Here is a 19,094-nt window from a genome sequence, read left to right as displayed (position 1 = left end):
AAGTTGCACAGAACCGTCGGAGGATCAGTGAAGTCTGGAGTGTATACGCCCACTCCTAAGCTGCCGCATTATTGACATGCGCTGATCAAGAGACGCGTGCCTGGCGGTACTCGTCCCTCACTGCTTCTTCATCGTCATGGGGATCGTGCGATGGTATCCTACCTAACCGAGTGCGTAGCAAATTGTGGTGCTGTCATGCAGGGGGTACACTTATTGATGGTGTTGATAACTTTGTAGGATTCATACACTTTTTCTGCTTGGCGTTTGAGCCCACGCCACGATCCAAACCTAGGCAGCATGACGCCGCACGCGGTCCATGGCTTCGATGGATTCCTCGCTTCCCGATGTAACTAGGCTTGGGATGTGGTGTATGGAAGGGGGCGGCGTTGTCCGTGGGTAAAAATCTGAGGATCATCTACACCCAAATGAAACTTCGTTGCTGGACCGCAGTCTACTATTAGACCTGTCTTGAAAGTTTTGCCGTCTAAGCATATGCAAACCTCATGGTTGTTCAAATTTCCAAAGGAACCTGCACCTTTCGTAAACTTGGAATTTGACACGGGTTCGGTTGCAATGGACAGCTGGTTCTGATTCAACTAAACAATCGATGGCGTCGATTTTTGGAAGTCTACGCATATGCGTGACTTTACCCCGGATCCGGTGTCTATCGACATGTGGCACTCGCAACGATACACAGTCTATCTTGCGCAGTTATCTTCTGCGATCATCTCATATTCTCAAAACAAGAAATTGTTCAACATCTGCTATTATGACCAGCCTTGCGAACAAGCCTGCCGACTCAGGTGGTTTCCGTCTTCCCCTAGACGTGAAGCCAACGCACTATGACTTGACTATCAAGACTGACCTGGAGAACTCAATATTCGAGGGTGTGGTGAAGATTGAGTATGTCCACACACACAATGTCCTTTGAAGATCCTTGATCAATCTCATCAGCCTGGATGTTAAGAAGGAAACTTCTACCATCGTCTTTAACTCAGCTGATCTGAAGTTAAACAACGCGTCATTGTATTCCGATGCCCTCAAGATCAAGCAGCTCGATACTTCTCCGTCTCTTGATGACAAGGCGGAACGTTGTTTACTTTCCTTTCCGACACCTCTGCCTGCGGGGTCAAAGGCAACACTGTCCATTGGCTTCTCTGGAGAACTGACCGGGGCTATGATGGGATATTACAAGAGCTCGTTTGAGCACGAGGGAACCAAGAAGTACTATACACTGACTCAGTTCGAAGTGTGTGTTCGATTCCACCATTTGTACACGCGCTTACGAATTGCTGCTAGCCCACCGCCGCCAGGCGTGCTTTCCCGTGCTGGGATGAACCCCTTCTCAAGGCGACCTTTGCAGTCACTATGATCTCACGCACTGACACTGTTAATCTGAGCAACATGTCTGTGGCATCGGAAGAAATCTACGAACCCCAAACGACCAAAATAAAGGATCCTTCTTTGGAAGCGCTCTTTTCAGCATTGACCACTGAAGATAGCCACAAAGCGCAATGGAAGGTTTCCAAGTTTGAGACTACACCACCCGTAAGTCGATACCATCTCGGCGGTTTTTTTAACTTAAAATCAGTCTACAGATGTCCACCTATCTGGTTGCATATGCCAACGGACGTTTCGCGTACCTGGAAAGCTCTTATAAGAGTCCTCTGAGTGGGAAGACTCGCCCCTTGCGCATCTACTGTAAGGACTCGTCCTCACAGAATCCCAGGTGCAACTGAAGTATTTTGATAGCTACTCCCGATGTGATTCATCAGGCTCAGTATGCCCTCGATATCAAGGCGAAAGTACTCCCAATCTACGAGGAAATATTTGACATCGAATACCCTCTCCCAAAGCTCGATACTCTGGTGGTAAGGGTTCTTTGAAGGATCTCCTTACATGCCACTGATGAGGTTTGGCGGTCTGAAGGCCCATGATTTTGACGCAGGCGCCATGGAGAACTGGGTATGAACCATGAATTTCGGCGTACTTGAGTACTCACTCCTACTAGGGCCTCATCACTGGACGTACCAGCGCCTTCCTCCTTGACCCCCAGAAAGCAGATATGGCTGCGAAGAAACGAGTCACTGTCTTTCAGTCTCACGAAATCGCTCACATGTGGTAAGTCTATATCTGTTCTTCAGAGGTTAGGTTGCGGAAACTTTGAATTAGGTTTGGTGATATCACGACCATGGAATGGTGGGACTATTTGTACTTGAATGAAGGTCAGTGTCATGTCACCACTTTTAATAACGTTGTTGAAATGCATCCTAGGCTTTGCAACCTTGGTAAGTTTAGCAAATATCGACTTGTATATCCTGTACTCAGATTACCCGCCCCAAGATGGGTGAAGTGATTATCGTTGGTACGTCTTGTGTTTACAGTACGTACACCACCCGCTGAATCCCCTGGCACTATATTCCAGATCGGTAAGGTGGTATACTCCGCTCTCGACATGATCATAATACCTTTTATCAGTGTGTATCCCGAATGGAAGGTTGACAGCGAGTTCATATCCGAGCATTTGAATGATGCGTTGGATCTTGATGCCAAATTGTCTTCTCATCCGATAGAAGTGCATTGTCCTGATGCAAACCAGATCAACCAGGTATGACTAGACTGTTATCGGATTTTGGACCGTCTCATACAAGCGATCAGATTTTCGACTCCCTTTCTTATGCCAAAGCAGGTTCTGGTAAGGAATTCAAATTGTCTGTTCACCACCGTGTCTGATGAACGACGCTTACAAGTTCTGCGCATGCTGTCCAACTACGTCGGCCAGGAGCACTTCCTGAAGGGTGTTTCGATCTACCTCAAGAAGCATCTGTACGGGAACACTGTCACAAAGGACCTGTGGCAGGGCATCTCAGAGTCTACTGGGGTAGATGTGCCGAAGATCATGGATAACTGGATTTCAAAGGCAGGCGTTGAAGCTCAATCCATCAACTTCACCCTGACATTTGCACCAGATCGGCTTCCCTGTCCTCACTGTCATCGAGAACGAGAACGGTATTCTTGTTCGCCAGGATCGTTTCCTAGAATCTGGACCTGCAGAAGAAAAGGACAACGAGACGATCTGGACCGTGCCTTTGTCCCTGCTGACTGCTAACGGCGATAAAGTCAACGTTGACAATTCTGTCGTTCTTGACACGAGGGAGAAGACGCTCGCCATCGACACCTCGAAGCCTTTCAAGCTCAACGCGGGGACTTATGGTGTTTGTAAGTCGAGTTTCCTTGCTGATGATGCTTTTACTGATGAATGATTGTAGACCGCGTGTTGTACTCTGATGAGAGGTTCGCGGCAATCGCTAAGGAGGCTGCCAAGGGCGATACTGTGTTCTCGCTCAACGACCGTATTGGCCTCGTGCATGATATCATGGCACTGTCCAAGGCTGGGTTTTGCAAAGTTAGCAGTGCGCTGACCATCGTTGATATTTTACACGAGGAAAAGGAGTGTGAGTGTCGCACACTGCAATTGGGCACAAACTTGACGAGCTTATTAAATTATCTTCTAGTCCTTGTGTGGGACAGCATCGCTCGGAACATCATTACTCTTGTGTCAACCTGGTGGGAGCATGAGGCTGTCGTCAATGATCTGGATGCTTTCCGTCGGGTGGGTCCATGAATCGCAAGATATCTTTTGGAATACTAATACGGTTTGTATAGGCATTATTTGCGCCCATCGTCCAACGGCTGGGCTACGAATACTCTCCATCTGAATCCGTGGACATCTCGCAACTGCGCACCCGCGCTGTCGGACAAGCCGCTGTTGCCGGAGACACTACGTAAGCGTTTATTGAATGGTAATCTGAGTGAAATCTGACGATGCCATAGCGTCGTGGAGGAGCTTAAGACCCGATTTGCGGAATATATGAAGACGAAGGATGATTCGAGGATACCTGCTGATCTGTTTAGGACGACGATCCTTGTTGTGCGTGAGATGTCGAGTAACCTTGTGTTTATGCTGAGTGTGATCTACAGGGTGTGAAGCATGGAGGTCGTCAAGAATATGAGTTCGCCAAAGCATTATACGAGAACCCAACTACGCCTCCTTCGAAGAGTATTTCCGCCATGTAAGTCGGATTTTAATTTTACAGGGCATTAGTCTGATATTTTCGTTAGAATGGCAATGTGCGGCAGCCAAGATGAGGGCTGCATCAAGGACACGTTCTCGTACATCCTCTCAAAAGCGCGGAATCAAGACATAATATATTTCCTGAACGGCCTCCAGATGATGAACTACCCCACGAGGCGCAGGTGTGCACAGTTCTTCAAAGATAACTACACAGAGGTAAGCTGTCCGTTGAGATGTCGAATAATTAACCTCAATTTTTCGTAGCTTGCCAAACGGTACGAGGGGAACTTTTCGTTCAAAGATGTTGTGTCGGTACGTCGTCGGACTGCTTTTCTGCTGTGATGCGCATGTTTAAGGGTGCATCAGTCGGCCTTTGGTAATTTGACCAAGGAAGAAGACTACCAGCAGATCGTAGATTTTTTCAAGGTAAAGATTTTTTTCCCGGAAATGAGAGACGAGCTGACGGATGGCGGTGATTAGGACAAGGATACATCCAGGTACAACCTTGCGCTTTCCCAGACTCTAGAGTCATTGCGTGCTTCTAGGTCGTGGATCAATGTGAGATATTTGCGAGGGAATATGAGAAAGCTGACTGATGCATGATGATATAGCGGTCCACGACTGACGTTTCGGAATGGCTTAGCGAATGGAAGAAGCGATCGCTGTGAGTTATCCGGTGCCTCGTTAAAGAGGAAGCACGGGGAGGACGCGTGAGACCGTATAGGAGTGTACTGTCCAGGGGAGCGAGCTAATAGTTACGTAACTGTGGACACTCTTAGTGCTAGTTTGTTGTTTGGCGCGGCGTTGAAAAAGTCTGTACTGAATCTTCAAGGAAGAGGAAGACGACGTCGACATAAACGTTATTAAACGACAAAGCAACTATCAAGACTTGGCTTATATTCTTAGGCGGGGATGCCAGCGTTTGATCCAGTACGAGATGCAGTTTTGAATTCACCAGTGACGCAGCCACAGGCACTTCCGCTACAACATGAAGGAGGCTATCCGGATCGTTCCCTGGAACTAATACCGTCCCCGACGACTTCATCACGTCCTTCTTCATCGCACGCGATATCCAGCCCGTCTTTGACACGTAGGGCAACAGATCTAGCTGTTTTGTTAAACTCTGAACCGGTTGAACCACGAACTCCCAGCTCTATTAGACCTTCTAGTCTATCTCATCTGTTGCTTTCCGATGATTTCGAATCGGAAAAATTGAACTCTGCACCGTCTTTTCAACGGAGATTGCCCCCGGCCATCGACATCCCCCGTGAAGACCACTCGTTCTCACGGCAGCTTCCCCCTGGCCCTTCACGTTCTTCACTCACTTCCTCTACTTCCCCCTTTTCTGATGTCCATTCTCGCATCCTTCCAACTTCCCCTTTGACTCGTTCTCCCATGGTCTCCTCAAATTCAGCACCGTCTCTTCCATCCCACAAAACGTCTTCTCCGACGATGCGCTCAACTCTGCCCTACAACCCCCGTCAACGTTTGACTCCCGCAGGCTCCGTCCTCGCACCTATGACTCAGGATGAAATACAGCTCTACAAAAATTATCGTGGTATTGGTGCCCAGCGTCTCATGAACAAACGTAAAAGAGGGCCGAGCGGAGAGCCCGACGATGTTCAAGAGCGTCCAGCCAAGAGACATGCTCGCGATGTGAAGATGGTCGTCGATCATTGTAAGCATCTTCTACCCTCCGCCCGATTTACCCTTAACGCTACTTTCCCAGACAACCTGCGACCGGAGGTTGGCGTAAAACAGCGCAAGGAGTCTCCCATCATCGGACTCAAGAATTTCAACAACTGGGTCAAATCGGTGCTTATTACGCAATTCGGTCATCCAGCCCTCGCTGCTGCTGGTCAAGGCAAAAGACGTGGCAAAGTCCTCGATATGGGCTGTGGTAAAGGGGGTGACCTCATCAAATGGGGGAAGGCTCGGATTCGAGAGATGCTAGCTGTCGGTAATACCCTTTCGTCATCCTTCTAACCTAGCCCGATCTGATTTGTCTTCAACAGACATCGCAAACGTGTCTGTCGAGCAAGCTCGACAACGATGGGAAACTATGCGCCCACCACGTTTCGACGCATCGTTCGCTGCTTTGGATTGTTATACAGAACCACTTACAAAGGCGTTTACGCCGCAGCAGCTCGCACAGCCATTTGACGTTGTATCCATGCAATTTTGTATGCATTACGCGTTTGAAACAGCGCAGAAAGCTCGATGTATGCTCAAAAATGCCAGCGAATGGCTAAGACCTGGAGGGGTGTTTCTCGGGACAGTTCCAAATGCCGACCAGCTCCTGTATGTCCATTTAAATTTAGCTTTTGGCTTGATTCTTCCTCGGGTCCCTGTTACTGAGCTCATTGCGTCAATAGCGCGCGACTGGACCAACTCCCATCTGACTCTGAGGATCTCTCTTTTGGAAATTCAGTGTACAAAATCCGGTTTGAAGAACGGACCTCGCGACCATTGTTTGGTCACCGATACTACTTTTATCTCCGCGACGCCGTTGAAAATGTGCCGGAGTATATAGTCGAATGGGACAATTTTGTACAGTGAGTCTCCCTCACGTCATCTGGACATGCCCCCCAACCTAAATTGGTATTGACACGACTTTACGTAGGATGGCTGCGCAGTACGGACTGCATCCCGTCTTCAAGAAGGAGTTCCATGAAGTGTTCGAAGAAAACAGGGAGCATGAAGATTTCAAGTCGTTGATGGTACGCATGAATGTGTGTGACGCGACCGGCGCCAGCTCGATGGATGATGAAGAGTGGGAGGCAGTCAGTAAGTTCCATCTTGTCCAATGCAATGTGACAGTACTGATAGAATGCCTTTTAGACATCTATATCGCATTCGCCTTTGAGAAAAGGTGATAGGCTTACGATCTATGGTTTCCATTTGTTATGATATCTTATGGCTTTCGTTCTCTGCCAGTTCATATACCCACTACATAATACGAACACCAATGATAATTGCTCCGCGTTATACAGAAAAGACCTACTAGGAGCCATGTGTAAAGATACGAAAGCGGTGCTTGTGGACGACAGAAAGACAGCATATAAATCGCCGAAAGAGACTTGTACGAACAGCAAAAAAAATAATCTGCGTCCCACTAACATTACAAAAAGATAGCGTGACATCGATTGTAAGGATAAAAGTGAAAAGTCGTGCATAAAATTACTCCTGACCAAATCCAACAGTTTCCCTGGTAGAGATGGTTAGCATGACGTAACATGGCTTCTACGATGAGGACTCACTCTACAGCAAGCGTGAGCTTCTGCTCCAGGCTAGCATAATCTTTGTATGGTGGAAGATCAATACGGTTGAAGCAGGTATGACTCTTCGGTAGCTGCGAAGGGTCGCCAGACTTTTCTATGGTAAAGCGGCGAGGTCCATCCGAGCCCTGAAGGTCCTTGAAGCCATTGACAGGAATCCTGGATGTGCCCGTGGCGAACTGAAGCAAGCGGGACTTGCGTTCAGGCGGCCAGCTGCGAATGCACTTCCAGAACCACTGAATGACCTCATCATTCATCTCATATCCGCGGTAGTCAGTGTGCTTCGTCCAGTCATCTCTGCAACGATATTCAGCCGAACGGCCGCACGACTTTAAGCGAGGAACATACACGTCAATCTCCGACATGCCACCAATCAGGAGCTCCAATTCGCGTTCGTCGAAGACGGTGATGAGGTCCTGTGGAATGAGCTCGCTGAAACCCGACATGAACGAATCGAATTGTTCCTTGACACGCTTTGAGATGCGATATTCGACAACGGCATCCACGTATTCCTTCTTGTTGTCCTCGGTCACGTTAACATCTCCTCCTCCTGGACGAAGTTCGATGGTGACCAGTTCACCGAAGCGCTCCTCGGTTGTCGTGAAAGTCTCATCGATCACGTCCGTGATGTCGTTCTCCCTGAACAAGTGTCGGGAGAAATAAAGACAAAATTTGATAAAGACACTTACAACATCCAGGTCAATCCACGATGCAACTCAGCATCGACAGATTCGAGATCTGACAGGGTCACCTTCTTCTTTAAAATCATCTTGTAGAAGCTGACAATGAAGTATGCATCGAGGAAACGACGATGGAATATTCCAAGACCGAGACAGCGACCGATGAACTTGAAGTAGTTCAAGTGCTCTGGGTTAACACCTGAAGCGGGATTGATTTGAAGCGTGTAGTTGTCGTGGGCGGAGTATTCAAATAGACAGTAAAATGGGTTGAACATCTCGTGCGACAGAAGGAAGAAGAACTCTCTGTAATAAACTCAGCAAATGCACAAACTTCAATAGTTCAGTCAAACTTACCTTGACAGACCGCCGTAATCAAGACCGTCTTCACCATCAAACTTAATCATGAGACGTTTCTTCAAATCATTCGGCGTCTGCCTCATGATCTCTGCATAACTATCCTCGAAGATATGGTTCCGCCGCACTTTGATCTGGCAGTTGCCTGGCTGGGCACGCATAGCAGGCTGACTTCGGAAGTAAATAAGCTTCCTCCTAAAGTCACGCTTATACTGCGGGACGTTGGCATCAAGAGTGGATGGCATGCGGGGATCGTCCCATGTGGTCGTCTTCGTGTTGTGGTCCACGAAATAAACACGTGCAGTGGAAGTGAGACGCATCTCCCAGCCAGAGGGTAAGGGACCCAGCTGTGATATGGTCTGAGGCTGCAAGGATGTGTTCTGTCCATTAGGGCCCATGACGCGGATGACGGTCTGACGCCGGGGATCGACCCAGGTGGTAGTGCGCGTGTTATGATCAACATAATAGGGTCGACCTTCGGGGGTGTACCTCTCCTCCCAGCCGGCTGGAAGACTCCCAGACCCAGCTGTCGTAGTATTCCCACCCGAACCAACGACCGCCGGCGGGGGGCTAGGTCGATGGGGGTTGCGCCGATGTCGACGAGTTGCGGTATGCATTGGCACCCGCAGCACCTGTGCTAGCAGCGTCAACCATGTCATCGGCGAGTACGCGGCGGGAGTGCTGGTCTCTCGCGGCATTTGTTTCGCTGTCCTGGTTGCTGTGATTTACAGTTTGGTTAGGTGATGGTCGGTTCCAAGTTGTTGTCCGGGTATTGTGGTCAACATAATATGTTCGACCAAGTGGATCAATGCGACGCTCCCAGCCGGGAGGTAGTGCTCCATATTGATCCACATTAGGGTTGAAATTTCTCTGTTGTGCGTTGCTGGCCGATTGGCCGGGAGAAGTAGCTAAAGAGGGTGCTGTGGATGGGGGTGCAGCAAGTGCAGCATGGCCACCGCCTGAGCTTATAGGACGAGCTGATGGAGACTGTGAAGACGCCTGTTCCGTCTCAGGGCTGGTCGCCGAAGATGGTATGTGAGGAGTCGGCATCTGCATCAACGGTGCTGCGACGGGCTCAGTGGCAGTGGCGTGTGAACTGGGTGGGCGAGATAGAGAATTACCAGTTGCTGGAGTCGCATTATGTGACAAAGAGAGACTCGATTCATTCATTCCCATGTCAGCTAATGCAGAGGTAACTCCTTGTACTTGGGAGGGTCCAGGGTTGCTCATGGGCTGGTTGATATTTGTTGACAAATAAATGATGAGCTTGCCATGAACCACGAGGTTATCATTGGACTTTTTTAGATCCAAAGTCAGCATTTCTACCAAATTGGATAAGATGAATCAGACTGCGCGCGTAAAGATGATTTAGGCACTTACCGTGACCCCCCAGCTCAAGATCAAGCACATCGCTAACTTTTACGTTGACCACGCCCAAAAACCCTTGATCACGTCTCTTGAACTTCCTCTGGTCAAATATCTGCACAGCTACCACCGAAGAGTCTTTGACGGTGCTGTGCGCACGGATATTTAGTCATGCACGTGCGACTGCGCTCGACCGGCACCAAACTTACATATCAAAACTCTCATTCCAGTAAGGATTCAGAGTCTTCTTAATGACGCTGGTGGTGTGAGTCTGCTCTGCATCTACGGTGATGACTGCAAAGGGGTCGGGTAGGCGGAAAACATCACGCTTAGACAGCCCATCTGCGGCAACGACTGTCCAAACCATGCAAAATTAGGGTCCTCCGATAACAATGTAACTGTAGAATCCTACCTGTAACCCTTATCTTCTTCCTGCTACAATCAGAATAAGAATGAACGGTTGATATTGAGATTTCGAATATCTGACTCACAGAGCATTCGCAGGCGTCAACATCAGGCTAAAAGGCGGGCCCGAGAAGGGATCAAAGCCTCAGGCGGTTTTATTCTTCGGCGGTCTAGGTTATGAGCAATGAGCTCGTTGTGTCGGGCGTTGGCGACGTCAGAAAGATGTGGGGAGACCAAACGATTTTCAGATACCGACTGTCGCACCGCCCATGCGGCAACCCCTCCGCATAACGTGACCTTTGCACTGCTTCTAAAATTCATGTCATCGATCATGATATCCATATACTTAGATTATCTGCCATCCGCCTCCAGTGCGAATTTACATTGTACTAATAGCAGGAGGTAGTAGTCTACTGTTGAAGGCTTGATCTATGTAATACAAGAGCTACCGACTGCTTGGGTCGTTACGTGTACGAGGTACGTCGACGTTAAGGTAATCTATTGAAACCTTGTCTTTCACCATGATAGGGTTATCTTGACTTCGTGTCCGCCGCGAGATAATTCCCTGCTTTCAGGTCAGCTGAACGCTGCAGCTACATCAGGATACTGCTCACTTGCAAATCACCCCCACTGGCGCTTGACTTTAGAAAGAAAGATTTTGCCTGTGAGAATGTCCCGCGAGGAATAGCAGGCCCGGGAAAACCTCGACTTGGATCCACTATCTCAGCTCTTTCTGGCCATGTTCCGGTAATACCTGACACGCGAGTAACTTTGGGCTCATGTTCTGCAGTGACAACATGCGAGTACTTCACGATATCTTGCATCGGATCTTGTTGGGTGGCAGAACTAGGTGTGTCCCCTGAAGGCGCGGCATCAGCGAAAGGATTATCGGGCATGCACACGACTGTGTCGGCCAAAGAGCTCCTGGGCCATCGGGCGAGCGATGCAAGTGACATAGTCCTCCGCGATGGTATGGATGAGCATTCGTCCTATTAAAATGTATCAGATGACACTCGTAGTACGTCTGGGAACACGTTTTGTCACCTTAGTTGCTGAGAATGCTGCATCACCAAAAGACGGCTCCACAGATGTCCTTGGCTCTGAGAACGAAACGTCACTTCCCGACTCTCTTGAGGTTCCGGACAGGAACAAGTTATTTCTGTTTCCTTGCACCTGTTCGGGCAAAAGGATCATTCGAAATCCCTACCATGCATATGTTGAAAACATACTTTATGTTTCTCATATTCGTACACGAGTTGGACCCTTAAGTTTTGCCTTCTAATCTCACTCAGGTGAGGCTGGTCAACGTTAAACGTCAGAACGAGGGACACCAGTGTACTGTAGGCTTACCGCTGTCTCAGGAAATAGCCATGCGTTCTCTTGAAGAGGACTATTCAAAACCATGCTGAATGATAGAGGTGATGGATTAAGGGGAGCTATTGACTAGCCTTGGCTGTACATTAACAACGCCCATTTCAAACACGACCGTCGGTGCAGAGGGTAGTCCGAATTGCAATTCGAGGTCACCGATGGTTATGTCCCCCCAGTTGGCTACCATACTCGTAAGCGGCGCCCACCCTCCACTTCAAAAATCGGGTAATCTGCGATTCGATAAGTGTTACCCACATCCCAAGGATTGTGCCTCTTAGTTCTAGACCTTCAAGTACTGGTCGAACGCACCATATGCTTGGTGGAATACTCACATCTATAGGTCATAGAAGGCAAAAGATGAGCGTGAGCTAAAATCGATCGAGAGAAGGTTTAGGTCGTGTTAGAACTTCCAAGACCAACGAATCGGAAGCAACAAATTGCCAGAAGTCTACATTGCTCCAAGTAGTGAGAATACAATCTGCGTGCCGCAATGGTCTAAAATTCGCCGTCAATGGGGACACGCGAAGAAAACTCGGGTGGTGAAAGATTCATTCGGGCTAACTGAAACACAGTCGGCACGAAACGGCCTGTGAACGTAGGGCGCCGATGTAAATACACGGCGATGACATGTTGAGCCCCCTTCATTCGATGATTATACCATCCATCATGGTATGGGAGTGACTCTTTGGCAGGTGCGGGATGTAAAGTGCGCTGAAGAAACGGCGAACTGGATGCCAAGGACCAGCGTTGGCGCATTTCACGTCACAGTGTGGGCTATTCAGAGCGCCGCATGTTGCCCAACATAGCACCACAGGAGACTTCCCTGAAGGTTCCGAAGTTCCGAATCTCACGCAATGAGCTACTGTCCGATAAGCTGTGAGAGTAATGGCGACCCGCTGTAAAATCAATACATACGATGCCATTGCCATGGTCACTAGGCCGGTGATTGTGATTCTATGATTCAGTGGAAGCTTCTCCTCCCAAGGACATTGTGTGACCGACTTTGTTCCACTGCTAGAGGAAGAATGACATTCTACAACGTTGTCAATTACAAGAGTCGGACGTACCAAGGCAAACCAAAGAGGTGGCACGCGCTGATCAAGCACGCCTCACCTAAAAAGAGCTCTTCATTAGGTCACTTGAGCCAATCTAGTTCCGCGTAAAATTCTGTTGCCCTACAACTTGGTCGAATTCGTAAGTTAATCCTCTTCATTTCTTCTCCTAATCCAACGAGTGAACAAGTGAACGAAAAGATGGACTTGTCGCTACAAACGGTAGATGATCGTGCAGATGTGGAGCCACACGAATACTGATACTTAGCACAGGCGCACCAACATGCAGCAAATGCAGAGGATTATCGCAGCCAAGGGTTGCTCATTCCAGCTTCAGAAGAACATATGAAGGCTGCAGAAGCGTTTCATGCTTGCGAAGAGAAGTCACAGGACGTGAATGTGCGTACATGAGCCCTTGGGTCATACCTAGTACCCCTAGTGACTTGCCATACCTCTTAGACAAAAACGACGCTTCGTATGTTATACAACGAACATATCAAAGCTGGAAAGGAACTGCAGAGGAGAATTGCGAAGCTTCGTGAAGAAAACCAGGACCCTACACTGCCGCAAAAGACCTCGCCAAGGCATGCACAGATTTATACGCACAAGAACGGGGGCAGCTCAAACGTTACCACTCACGCGCCCGTTCCTGCGCCCTCTCCGCCACTGCATGCCAGTAGTTCCAGTAGATTGCTAGACTCCCATAATAACGTTGACGAATCGTTCATGGTCCTGGGGCAACAGGTAAGTTACATCTATTCTACCCTATGACCTTTTACGACATTGCACAAACAGTCTGATCCGGGTGATGCCTTTAATAACTTTTGGAGAATCATGGAGGGCATGCTGGACAATTTATCTCAGCCAGTTGCTTTCGCCACAGCCCCTCTGGGTACTGAACCACCATCGGGAAAGAAGACCTCACGGCGAGACGGAAGCTCAAGTAGTGCCACTGATATCGAACAGCCCCACACATCTAAGTTTTTGACACGGCTGGGATTAGATGGTAAATTTAAATCGAGTAAGCAGCTGCCGAACCTGCATTACCAATAGCTATTTTATGACTTGCTCATTCAGAAGCGGACACCTTGTTTGAGGAGACGGACGAGGAAGTATTTGCGGACGAAGGTGAGTTAGTATATTGTCAATGGACTTGGCGTTACGAAACGAGTTCTGCAAGGCAATGAGCTATCAGAATCCTTTTACATGATTCCCTCGGATTCGGAACCGTCCCGGTCGGTTTTGAAGAAAGAAAACGCTTCTTTGAAGCAGGACCTTGAAACAATGTCCAAGCGCTTGGCGGCTGCTGAACGGATAATGCAGCTGCGCAAGGAACAAGATCACCAATTACGCGAAAGCATTGTGATGGCGCGGCACCAGGTAATTTTACACTCCTTCACTGATTTCTATCAGACTGACTCAATTGCCAATACTATTGCTTACCTTCTATCAGGCACAACGAGCAATGGGTGCCTCGACGGTAATGACAAGGCAATCCGGGCAGCAACCGGTAGTAGACCTCAGCGCTTTGAATATTAATTTGCCAGCTGTTCCCGCACCTGTGACAGCACTGAATGTTGGACGTGATCGGGAGGCGCAGCTACTTGGCCGCATAAGGGAGTTGGAGGAAGAAGTTCGAGTTGTTCGCACAGAGAACGACAAACAAGTGCGTTGCGAAGACATGTGTGACGCCTTTTTCTGCCACTGACTTCCCTCGCAGAAAATTACGATCGCACGCTTTCGTGAGCGATGGGAAAAGTTGAAAGAATCATCAAAGCGCAAAAAAGAATCCAAAGCTGCTGAGGCAGTGAAGATAAGTGTGGGTGAACGTATCGTGGAGGAACCTGAGGCCGAGCAAATGTTGGATGAAGCCTCAGCACGTTTACCGACGTAGTTGCTCGCACGTGTCTCTTGCAAATTTGTTGACCTGATCGCTGATGTATCGTTAGTCCGATATACCCTGTAGTTCTCCGTATGGGCCATGACCTTCCCGGCAGATTGGTGTTTCGATGTCTCGTTGACAGCGCGAGTAAGCGAGAGTTCTTTATACATGACGTATGCTCCTGGTGGAAGCATGACAGAACACGACACAGCCGAACCCATGTTTTTGTTCTCACTGTGGGCTAAGTTGTCACAGCGGAAAGAAGCCTTCTCTCATCAGACGACTAATAACCCAGAAAGTGAGATCGACGTTTCCCGACTATATCCATGCGGAAGGCGGCCCCCTGAAAGTGCACGGACACGAGGAAGCAGTTCTGACACTACCTGATAGTGTACATTTTTCCACGAGGTGCTCCATTAGGAGTGCGCGAAAAAAGGATGCAATCTGAGCCACCGATATCTATGATAGGCATTGAGTTTTTGAGAACACATTCATAAAACTCATGAGAGATCAAGCCCCAGGTATTGGCCTAGATCTGGAGATCGGTCCCGAGAAAGTTGGTTGAAATACTCGTTATGTAGGAATAATACTCTAGACTGCAAAAAGGTTGTAATCGACGATTCTCAAGGAATCTACTGCTCTATAGAAATCCGATGCGATGAGTTGATCCTGTTCCGCTGTGACGGCTCCATTTTTTCCAGGCCCCTGCCCTGTTTCAGCTGGAATGTTGAACGAGACGACGACGTCGTGGTTCTTTCCTTTCACGCGGAAAAGAGCAAATAGGGTGCGAAGGTGGTGAATTGACCCCGCCTTCTTTAGAACCTGCTGTCCGTCAAGCATGATGGGAGAAAGTTCACTGGTAGTGGGTCTTTGCACAAGGATATAATGATGTTCCGTTGCGTTATTATCCTCTGCTATGGCATCTAGATGGAATCTGCGATATCCTGCATCAGAGCTTCTTGTAGCACATGTGTAATGATAAGAGAGCACGAACTTCGCGGCCGCTTCCGGATCTTCGACATTGACTTTCTGCAGGATGTCAATGATAATGCTTGCACCAGAGTCACGGTACACGAATATTTCCTGGGAGTTTGGAATTTCCTGCGTGTCTCTGAGATCGCAAGTTGGTCAGTCAGTGGGGATAGGATATTCAAGAGTGGGCCATACGCGACGTTAATCAAGCCTATAGGCAAATCAGCCCTCAATCCGTTGTCACCAAAGAGATTCATTGGAGCATAGCGGCTGGACATTTTACGCAGCTATTGAATAGAGAACGTATGTAGCAGATAAGATCAGATGTAATATCATCAAAAGGGGTCGCCTATCTTTGGTGTGATCACGTGCATGCATAAACATTGTCTTGACTCTTGACCGCGACGCGCGACGCGTCGAGCACATCAAATTCATATCATATTATAACCACCATTTCTTGACAATATCATGTCGGAAGCGCTTCGCCGCTCTACCATGCAACCTGCCACTGACATATATGGCAACACTCGGTCAGGCCTACCAATGCCATCAACAGCAAAGAAAGCATCATCGTCTGCTATGCGCATGTCGCTCGCTGGGCCAGCAGCCCGCACACCCTACCTGCCACAGGGCGCTGGTTCTGGTTCAAATTCAGGACATGCCAGTCATCGGTCACAGAATGTGAATCCACTGCTGCAAAGTACGAGTAAACCAAATTATGGGCGTACACCTTTAACCAAGTAAGTGTCTTCTCCGATTTCGCCAGCTTTCCTTTCGAACTGTTTCCTCCTCTCAGTTCCTCTAGGAGGGGCTCAATATGGACAGGTGGTGCGTCTCTCGCTCCACCTTCCAGCAGTCAAACATTCAAGGACCCTCGACCGATTCGAGAGCGCTCGTATCAATCGAAAATGAAGCAAGAAATATACTCCTGGCTGCAAGCGACGGAATTTGACATCTCTATGCAAACACTGTCGAACATTACTGGCAAAGATTACCGAGCTATGTTTCAACACCTTGTGGCTATTGTGGACCCTGGATACCCGTTTGATACTCGCCTTCGCTTTGAAGACGAATTTCAACCCGCTCTCAAAGCTCTGCGATATCCGTTTGCCTCACAAATTGACAACAAGTGGCTGGCTGCTCCAGGCAGTATGCATTCATGGCCTGCTCTACTAGCAGCCTTACATTGGCTCGTTGAGATGGGAAAGGTTGTTTACACTTTAATAATAATCAACCCTACATTAAAAAATTGCTCTAGGCCCGGCTGAACTATTTGGAGAGCGAGGATGACCCCACACTACAAATTATTGACAGAATTCCCGAAGAGTTTAGCGACCCTATTCATCATCAGGCGCTTGCATTCGAATACTTTTCAGAAGCATATGTTGCTTTTTTTCACGGCGCAGATGTATTCCACGAACAGGACAAAGCACTGGAAGCTAGCTATGGTACGTCTTCTATCTTCCTGAAATCCCGTCCCTTTGACGATGTGATTGAAGCAAAGAAGAACGAGAGGGTGGTTGGCGACTTAGAGGAGAAGAAAGGACTACTAGCACGAGGAACGAAGGAGTTGGATGAACTTCAGTCATCTAAGGTAGGCTGCAGGCACGGTCATTTGGCGAGGAATGTCTGCTAAAAATTGATGCGTTAGGCACCTCTGGAAAAACTCCAGAAAATTCGGGCGTGCATCTTGGATGACCGAGCCAAATTTGACGACGTTTTGCACCGCTTGGAGTCACGGAAGAGACAGCTCACTGAATCGGTAGCTCGCGAGAAAGCGGAACTCGCTGCTCGATGTGCGTCCTGCAACCTCATAGCGGGTGAATCACCCTGAACTCTAAGTTTCAGCTCAAAACTTGGAGCAACTGAAGGCCGAGCATGAAAAACTTACCGAGGTTGTGAAAGTTCAGAACTTGACACCAGAAGAAGTGATTCGCATGAACACTGATCATGAAACACTGGCACGCAATCTGGAGGACCTCAAATACAAGATTTCTGAAGCGCACAAGACAGTCATGTCGCTGGAAGTTATAACAACCAACCGTGGAGCTGCAGCAGAAGAGGCACTAGATCTCTATGGCAATCTTCTATCTAGCCTGGGTTTGTTTCCCCCTCTCCCGCCCCCATTCGAGAACACCGACCTCAGGTTGGAGCTGAACACGGCCACTGCGAATCCTCAGCAGCTACTGCTAGGTTCTGATATCCGCAAGGTCATAAAACCTACACTAAGCAGCGTGGCCGAAATTAAGAGAACGGACCGAGCAGACATTGAAAGCGAGCGCATCAAGGTGGATCACGAACTTGATCAGATGACTCTGGAATGCGAGAACGTCGACGAGGAGGTGCGAGAAATTGAGAAGAAGGTGATGAGCCTGAATGAGCAGGCGGATGACCTTCGAGACGTATGTCGCATCTTCTCACTACTAAGTTATCCTCTTGATCATCTACCGTGTTGTGATAGGCTGCTCAACAAGAGTCTATGGTAAGCAATGCGGAAACTGCCCGACTGGAGAGAGAACTTGCCCATGCGCGCACGGCCGCTTTATCGAGTGGAATGGGGGTAAAATCAAGACTTCAGGCATTGCAATTCGAGTAAGTCGCCTGCTCCGCTCCAAGTAATCAAAATTTTCATTATCGTCTCCTCTCCCAGCTATCGAGAGCAAATAGCGAAGGTTTCACGAGTGAAAGATGAGACTATCAGAGCTATTGCCAAGAACAGCAATGAAATCGGTCTCTTTAAAGAAGAAGTTTCTGCGCAACTGCGGCGCCTCAGAGATTTTGTGGAGGAAGGGAACTGATGTGGAGTACCCCTGTTACTAGTACTGGCTGGCCGTCGTATTTTTGATGTATTTGAGGAATTGGTTATAGCCTGGTCATACGTACCAGATTGGATGCAAGAAGTTTGTGTTATTCGCGCGTCGCTTCTGCAACCCAACATCAGCTGCTCTCTGACTGCTGGAACACTTCCAAAGTGGGAGGTTCGGTGAAGTGGCACATCACTTGGCGTGTAATCTAGACTAGCATGCCCGGGGAAATCAAGCGATTCCTTTTTTTTCAAGCCTACGGACAGCTGCCATCAAGTATCGATATTTCTACGCGGTTTGGATCTTGGTTATGTGGTATTCGATTGCAGGTAAGCTTGTGGAGAACTGATGAAGTGTTGCGAAAAATAAAATTAGAATTGATTTCTCCGGAAATTCTACGCGAGGTTGTGCCACGTTGCGGACTCGCCTGTAGATCATTCGATTGACGATGGCACACAGATAATTAGTAGGTACGCGTGCATGCTATATATCAGATGAAGGATCCGATCCAAAGCAGTCTTCCAGATCTGGCAGACTGTTGTTTTAGATCCTTTATCTGATAACATGCCGTGACGAGTGGCATGTTTAACTGTTAACAGTGGCGTTTAAAGCTGATCCTAACGCTACTTGTTTCACTGAGAGTAGTATTGGTTTAAATGAGAACGTTCGATGACTGAACTTCGAGGAATGATAATGATTGTCTGAATGAAGATTTCCTTTTTGGTCACACGGAAACAATATTAGAAGATCATTCACTGACTATCATTATACAGGTTACGAGCAATGCTGTAGATCTATGAGGCTATCCCACGTAGACTCATCATTAGTTCTCAAGCAGTACAGGAGAATTTTCTCA

The 19,094-nt window shown here is 48.3% G+C and overlaps 7 protein-coding genes across 7 annotated transcripts; 4 read left to right on the top strand and 3 right to left on the bottom strand.

The window, feature by feature from the left end:
* The first annotated feature begins 448 nt into the window (after nucleotides 1-448).
* Nucleotides 449-4,865, top strand: EDB91DRAFT_5074 (uncharacterized protein). Its single transcript, XM_041327517.1, has 25 exons — nucleotides 449-903; nucleotides 955-1,249; nucleotides 1,300-1,548; nucleotides 1,599-1,701; nucleotides 1,753-1,871; nucleotides 1,930-1,965; nucleotides 2,012-2,121; nucleotides 2,173-2,225; nucleotides 2,275-2,288; nucleotides 2,344-2,365; nucleotides 2,426-2,429; nucleotides 2,479-2,608; nucleotides 2,659-2,695; nucleotides 2,751-2,920; nucleotides 2,970-3,219; nucleotides 3,270-3,455; nucleotides 3,516-3,613; nucleotides 3,667-3,785; nucleotides 3,835-3,931; nucleotides 3,982-4,073; nucleotides 4,123-4,291; nucleotides 4,340-4,387; nucleotides 4,442-4,501; nucleotides 4,556-4,633; nucleotides 4,687-4,865. Exons 1-25 carry the CDS (start codon nucleotides 608-610, stop codon nucleotides 4,741-4,743), a joined length of 2,892 nt encoding a protein of 963 aa, XP_041184121.1. The 5' UTR covers nucleotides 449-607; the 3' UTR covers nucleotides 4,744-4,865.
* A 662-nt stretch (nucleotides 4,866-5,527) lies between these two features.
* Nucleotides 5,528-6,951, top strand: EDB91DRAFT_1041726 (guanine-N(7)-methyltransferase domain-containing protein; the record flags this gene model as incomplete). The annotated part of the gene is made up of 6 exons (XM_041312943.1): nucleotides 5,528-5,753; nucleotides 5,805-6,035; nucleotides 6,091-6,376; nucleotides 6,451-6,630; nucleotides 6,699-6,862; nucleotides 6,917-6,951. The coding sequence occupies 6 exons, from the start codon at nucleotides 5,528-5,530 to the stop codon at nucleotides 6,949-6,951; spliced, it is 1,122 nt and encodes a 373-aa protein (XP_041184120.1).
* Nucleotides 6,952-7,026: 75 nt separating this feature from the next.
* On the bottom strand, nucleotides 7,027-10,396 carry EDB91DRAFT_1091705 (uncharacterized protein). The gene is made up of 10 exons (XM_041316704.1): nucleotides 10,244-10,396; nucleotides 10,165-10,187; nucleotides 9,962-10,106; nucleotides 9,768-9,901; nucleotides 8,989-9,709; nucleotides 8,388-8,957; nucleotides 8,043-8,336; nucleotides 7,702-7,992; nucleotides 7,336-7,650; nucleotides 7,027-7,283 (listed from the first exon to the last, which is right to left on the bottom strand). The coding sequence occupies exons 1-10, from the start codon at nucleotides 10,264-10,266 to the stop codon at nucleotides 7,256-7,258; spliced, it is 2,544 nt and encodes an 847-aa protein (XP_041184119.1). The 5' UTR covers nucleotides 10,267-10,396; the 3' UTR covers nucleotides 7,027-7,255.
* Nucleotides 10,397-10,602: 206 nt separating this feature from the next.
* Nucleotides 10,603-11,561, bottom strand: EDB91DRAFT_1241375 (uncharacterized protein; the record flags this gene model as incomplete). The annotated part of the gene is made up of 5 exons (XM_041322068.1): nucleotides 10,603-10,722; nucleotides 10,772-11,146; nucleotides 11,202-11,330; nucleotides 11,387-11,455; nucleotides 11,508-11,561. The coding sequence occupies 5 exons, from the start codon at nucleotides 11,559-11,561 to the stop codon at nucleotides 10,603-10,605; spliced, it is 747 nt and encodes a 248-aa protein (XP_041184118.1).
* A 1,080-nt stretch (nucleotides 11,562-12,641) lies between these two features.
* On the top strand, nucleotides 12,642-14,682 carry EDB91DRAFT_4955 (uncharacterized protein). The gene is made up of 11 exons (XM_041327465.1): nucleotides 12,642-12,722; nucleotides 12,782-12,802; nucleotides 12,854-12,979; nucleotides 13,040-13,164; nucleotides 13,261-13,324; nucleotides 13,376-13,601; nucleotides 13,658-13,708; nucleotides 13,761-13,960; nucleotides 14,034-14,246; nucleotides 14,301-14,480; nucleotides 14,530-14,682. The coding sequence occupies exons 2-10, from the start codon at nucleotides 12,782-12,784 to the stop codon at nucleotides 14,472-14,474; spliced, it is 1,200 nt and encodes a 399-aa protein (XP_041184117.1). The 5' UTR covers nucleotides 12,642-12,722; the 3' UTR covers nucleotides 14,475-14,480; nucleotides 14,530-14,682.
* Nucleotides 14,683-14,933: 251 nt separating this feature from the next.
* On the bottom strand, nucleotides 14,934-15,756 carry EDB91DRAFT_1091662 (uncharacterized protein). The gene is made up of 3 exons (XM_041316703.1): nucleotides 15,630-15,756; nucleotides 15,457-15,573; nucleotides 14,934-15,396 (listed from the first exon to the last, which is right to left on the bottom strand). The coding sequence occupies exons 1-3, from the start codon at nucleotides 15,710-15,712 to the stop codon at nucleotides 15,054-15,056; spliced, it is 543 nt and encodes a 180-aa protein (XP_041184116.1). The 5' UTR covers nucleotides 15,713-15,756; the 3' UTR covers nucleotides 14,934-15,053.
* A 60-nt stretch (nucleotides 15,757-15,816) lies between these two features.
* EDB91DRAFT_1212725 (HEC/Ndc80p family-domain-containing protein) lies at nucleotides 15,817-18,334 on the top strand. Its single transcript, XM_041320768.1, has 8 exons — nucleotides 15,817-16,174; nucleotides 16,231-16,642; nucleotides 16,693-16,882; nucleotides 16,934-17,028; nucleotides 17,086-17,230; nucleotides 17,283-17,836; nucleotides 17,896-18,026; nucleotides 18,085-18,334. Exons 1-8 carry the CDS (start codon nucleotides 15,903-15,905, stop codon nucleotides 18,230-18,232), a joined length of 1,947 nt encoding a protein of 648 aa, XP_041184115.1. The 5' UTR covers nucleotides 15,817-15,902; the 3' UTR covers nucleotides 18,233-18,334.
* The last annotated feature ends 760 nt before the right edge of the window (nucleotides 18,335-19,094 follow it).

This window comes from Suillus paluster (genome assembly GCF_016628075.1).
Source record: "Suillus paluster strain FC165 chromosome Unknown EDB91scaffold_1, whole genome shotgun sequence".
NCBI lineage: Eukaryota > Fungi > Basidiomycota > Agaricomycetes > Boletales > Suillaceae > Suillus > Suillus paluster.
Note: the sequence above shows the minus strand (reverse complement) of the source record. Positions and strands in the feature narration are given on the sequence as shown.

Bases quoted from the DNA above. Each gene is read 5' to 3' on its own strand.
- EDB91DRAFT_5074 (XM_041327517.1), top strand. From the start codon at position 608: ATGGCGTCGATTTTTGGAAGTCTACGCATATGCGTGACTTTACCCCGG. The intron at 2,609-2,658 runs GTATGACTAGAC...ACAAGCGATCAG, and splicing joins ATGCAAACCAGATCAACCAG to ATTTTCGACTCCCTTTCTTA. The intron at 2,696-2,750 runs GTAAGGAATTCA...GACGCTTACAAG, and splicing joins TTATGCCAAAGCAGGTTCTG to TTCTGCGCATGCTGTCCAAC.
- EDB91DRAFT_1091705 (XM_041316704.1), bottom strand. From the start codon at position 10,266: ATGTTGACGCCTGCGAATGCTCT. The intron at 9,710-9,767 runs GTAAGTGCCTAA...CCAATTTGGTAG, and splicing joins TCTTGAGCTGGGGGGTCACG to AAATGCTGACTTTGGATCTA. The intron at 8,337-8,387 runs GTAAGTTTGACT...AGTTTATTACAG, and splicing joins GATTACGGCGGTCTGTCAAG to AGAGTTCTTCTTCCTTCTGT.
- EDB91DRAFT_4955 (XM_041327465.1), top strand. From the start codon at position 12,782: ATGGACTTGTCGCTACAAACG. The intron at 13,709-13,760 runs GTGAGTTAGTAT...GAGTTCTGCAAG, and splicing joins GGAAGTATTTGCGGACGAAG to GCAATGAGCTATCAGAATCC. The intron at 13,961-14,033 runs GTAATTTTACAC...ACCTTCTATCAG, and splicing joins TTGTGATGGCGCGGCACCAG to GCACAACGAGCAATGGGTGC.
- EDB91DRAFT_1091662 (XM_041316703.1), bottom strand. From the start codon at position 15,712: ATGTCCAGCCGCTATGCTCCAATGAATCTCTTTGGTGACAACGGATTG. The intron at 15,574-15,629 runs GTATGGCCCACT...TTGCGATCTCAG, and splicing joins ATAGGCTTGATTAACGTCGC to AGACACGCAGGAAATTCCAA. The intron at 15,397-15,456 runs GTTCGTGCTCTC...AGGATATCGCAG, and splicing joins GATCCGGAAGCGGCCGCGAA to ATTCCATCTAGATGCCATAG.
- EDB91DRAFT_1212725 (XM_041320768.1), top strand. From the start codon at position 15,903: ATGTCGGAAGCGCTTCGCCGCTCTACCATGCAACCTGCCACTGACATA. The intron at 17,029-17,085 runs GTAGGCTGCAGG...TTGATGCGTTAG, and splicing joins ATGAACTTCAGTCATCTAAG to GCACCTCTGGAAAAACTCCA. The intron at 18,027-18,084 runs GTAAGTCGCCTG...CTCCTCTCCCAG, and splicing joins CTTCAGGCATTGCAATTCGA to CTATCGAGAGCAAATAGCGA.